Source organism: Nannospalax galili, unplaced genomic scaffold (assembly GCF_000622305.1).
Source record: "Nannospalax galili isolate Female #2095 unplaced genomic scaffold, S.galili_v1.0 scaffold302, whole genome shotgun sequence".
Lineage (NCBI taxonomy): Eukaryota > Metazoa > Chordata > Mammalia > Rodentia > Spalacidae > Nannospalax > Nannospalax galili.
Window position 1 is genome coordinate 649,740 of NW_008350120.1, and position 2,912 is coordinate 652,651.

Genomic DNA, 2,912 nt, shown 5'->3' on the forward strand with positions numbered 1-2,912 from the left:
CCTTGCACGGACACACACAGAAATGGAAACGTCAGTTTCTTTAATCTGTACGTGTTCCCAGAATAGCTCTGTCACTCCTCTTCACCTGTCTCCCAGCCCATGGGTCCCCAAGGCAGACAAGGGCTCCCCTCCGCCCAGTCCTGCACAGACACACACCGAGATGAAAACGTCACAGTTTCTTTAATCTGCACATGTTCCAAGAACAGCTCTGTCCCTCTCAACTCCCCATCACCTGTCTCCCACCCCATGGGTCCCCAAGGCAGCTTGGCACCTCGTAGGTCCTCTGGCAGCACACTAAGATGGGCCCAGTGGGGTGGCCTGGCTCTGTCCAGGGCCCAGGCACCGACAGCAGGTGCGTGATCCAGACCGGCCCACTGTCAGCGAGGGCTGAGGGCCAGCAGCCCCACGTGGCCCAGAGTCATGGAGGTCACAGGGAGGGGCCTCCGCCAGGCCCTGGAGTCCTCTGTGGCACAAGGCTGGGCTCCAGGGTAGTGGGAAGAGGCAGGTGGGTGCGGTGGGCCTGGGCAGACAGCAGCGCCCACCATGCCTTGGGGACTGAGGTCCAGAGGGGCCAGCCACACTGCCCAGAGCCCGAGGAGGCACTATGGGCGATACATGGCAAAGGCCAGGAGACTGAGGAGCAGGGTGAAGCCGGCCAGGCCCAGGGTGGCGGTCAGGGGAAAGAAGGGCCGGTACTGGATCTGGCAATACCAGAGCAGGAGCAGCAGCAGCAGCAGCAGAGGCAGTAGCAGGCTGCCGATTTCCAGCCCGGAGGGGCCTGGCTCGGACCCCGGTGGGCAGGGGGGATGTGGGGGACCGACTCTCGTGGACACGTGGCAGTGGAGGACACAGTTTGGGGGGAGGTGAAGGCTGCCCAGAGTCTGGGTGTCGTCTCCTAGCAGTTGGCCTTGGTAGATGAGTCGAACTTGCTGTTCCCGGCCAGGAAACTGGGTCCTGAGGAGAGAGGGACCTGGGTAAGAGAGCAGGCCTCAGGCAATCCTGGTCCCTTGCCCAAAGCACCACTCCACACCTTCATCCCTGCCCTCCACAGACCACCTAGACCCTGGCCTCTGGGGGGCAGGCTGCCACAGGGGAACAGTGGTGTGTGTCCTGCAAGGAGCTCAGCTCTCTCAAACAGAAAATCAGAGGGAGTCTCAGGAATCTCCAGTGGCCCTTCTGAAGTCACACACCCCATTTTTGGCATTTCTTTCCTCCCCTCTTCCTAGCTTACCTTTTCAAGGAGCCAATGGTGTCGTGAGGCCAGGCCCTGGCCACTTGCTCAGAATCATTGAGAAATTTCAGCCGGAGTACTAGGGGTTCCTGTGGGGAGTCCGGAGGTGGTGGCACTGCTGTGACCCCTGTGCCAGCCTCTGGCTGTGCAGCAGCTGGACCTCTGTGTCTCAGGCTGGGGGTCTCAGCCCCTGGGGCCTCTTCTCTGATGCTGTCAGTGGCTGCCATGGCTTCGCTAGGCTGAGCCGGTGTTGGGGTCCCTGATGGCTGCGGCAGGGGGTCTGTGCTCTCCGTGGTATGTGTTGAGACCCAGGCGAGGGCCAGCACCAGAAGGCAGGCAAGCACCGCAAAGAGGACAGTCACCTCATCACCCACCCCTTCAATCAAAGCCATGGCACCTGACTTGCCTGCTACCGAGCTGGAGAGGCACAAAGGGCTGGTGAGCGGCTGCTTTCTGGCCAGGCGTTCCCTCCCACACACTTTAACAGCTCTTGACTCCAACCGCACAACTCTCCCACAGTCCTAAACTCTATCCCCCTTACCCACCCCAAGGTACAGACTGGTTTAGCTCCCAGCCATCCCAAATTTGCCTTCTTGTACTGTCCCTTTCCATCACCAAATTCCAAGTCCTTTATTATCTGAGTTCTAGGTCTTCAACCAGCTCTCCAATAACTCTATTTCCAAGTAAAGGCCTTGCTCAACCAAGCAGCCCTCTCCTAAATTTAGCCTCCACCAAACTTCACCCCAAAAGCTTAGCTATTCTTCTATCCACTTCACCCCAAAGTTTACTTCACCCATTCACCCCAAAGCTCATTTAATGCCCTGTGGCTTTAGGTCCCTAAGGGGCAGAAGCAGGGTCTCTACAGCCCCTTGCCCTCCCTTTTACCATTACCCAAACCCTCCCTACCCATAGCAGGGACTGCTTCCCAAAGATTCCCCCACGCCAAACGTCACACTCCGCCCTTGGGCAATCTGGAGCCCTGGAGTGGGGGGTTGCTGCCACCCACCCAGTCCTGGCCCTCCTGGGGTCCACCCAAACCCCACCCCGCAGCGCCAGCCTCTGCGTCCCTGGGCACAGAGCCTCCCCAAACCTAGAAGCCGCCAGACCCGGGAGCCCTCTCCGGAAACCTGGACTTGGCTCTCCCTGCCCCCATGCCTCCATCACTCCTCCCATTTCCCGCTCCCCGCCCCCCCCCCCCAAGCAGCTGGAGGGCACCAGCGATCACGGGGCGGGGCAAGCGGGCCCAGCTGGGGCCTGGGGAGACCGGGTGGGCGCGGCCACGCGCGGGGACTCACCGCCCAGCTCCTCCAGCTCCATCTCGGCCCCTCCGGCACTTCCGGGCTGGAGGCTCCGAGGTCGCAGACACCTGAGGCCCCCCTTCTTCCCAGCCAACACGGCCCCGAGCATTGTGGGAATTGTAGTCCGCGCTGCTCGGTTCCAGCCCTCTGCCCTGCGGACCCACGTGCGGGGAGCGGAGGGCTGTGCCCAGCTTGGGCAGATAGCCGAGAGGCCCGGGGCGGGGGGGCGGCTCTGGAGGCTGTGCTAGTCCAAAGAGGTTCGGTTTGCAGCAAGGTCCGCCCTCTCCGCCGCCAGCAGCTGGGGTATCTGTCATTCCACACACCAATGTCAAGTCTGGAAGACGTCAGAGCATCCGTGGCAGTGATGCAGTGATGAAGGCCCT

At 61.3% G+C, this 2,912-nt stretch overlaps 1 protein-coding gene across 1 annotated transcript; it reads right to left on the bottom strand.

Moving 5' to 3' along the window:
- Window positions 1–161: 161 nt before the first annotated feature.
- On the bottom strand, window positions 162–2,676 carry Tmub1 (transmembrane and ubiquitin like domain containing 1). Its single transcript, XM_008847222.3, has 3 exons — window positions 2,527–2,676; window positions 1,232–1,648; window positions 162–954 (listed from the first exon to the last, which is right to left on the bottom strand). The coding sequence occupies exons 2-3, from the start codon at window positions 1,621–1,623 to the stop codon at window positions 603–605; spliced, it is 744 nt and encodes a 247-aa protein (XP_008845444.1). The 5' UTR covers window positions 1,624–1,648; window positions 2,527–2,676; the 3' UTR covers window positions 162–602.
- Between the last annotated feature and the right edge of the window lie 236 nt (window positions 2,677–2,912).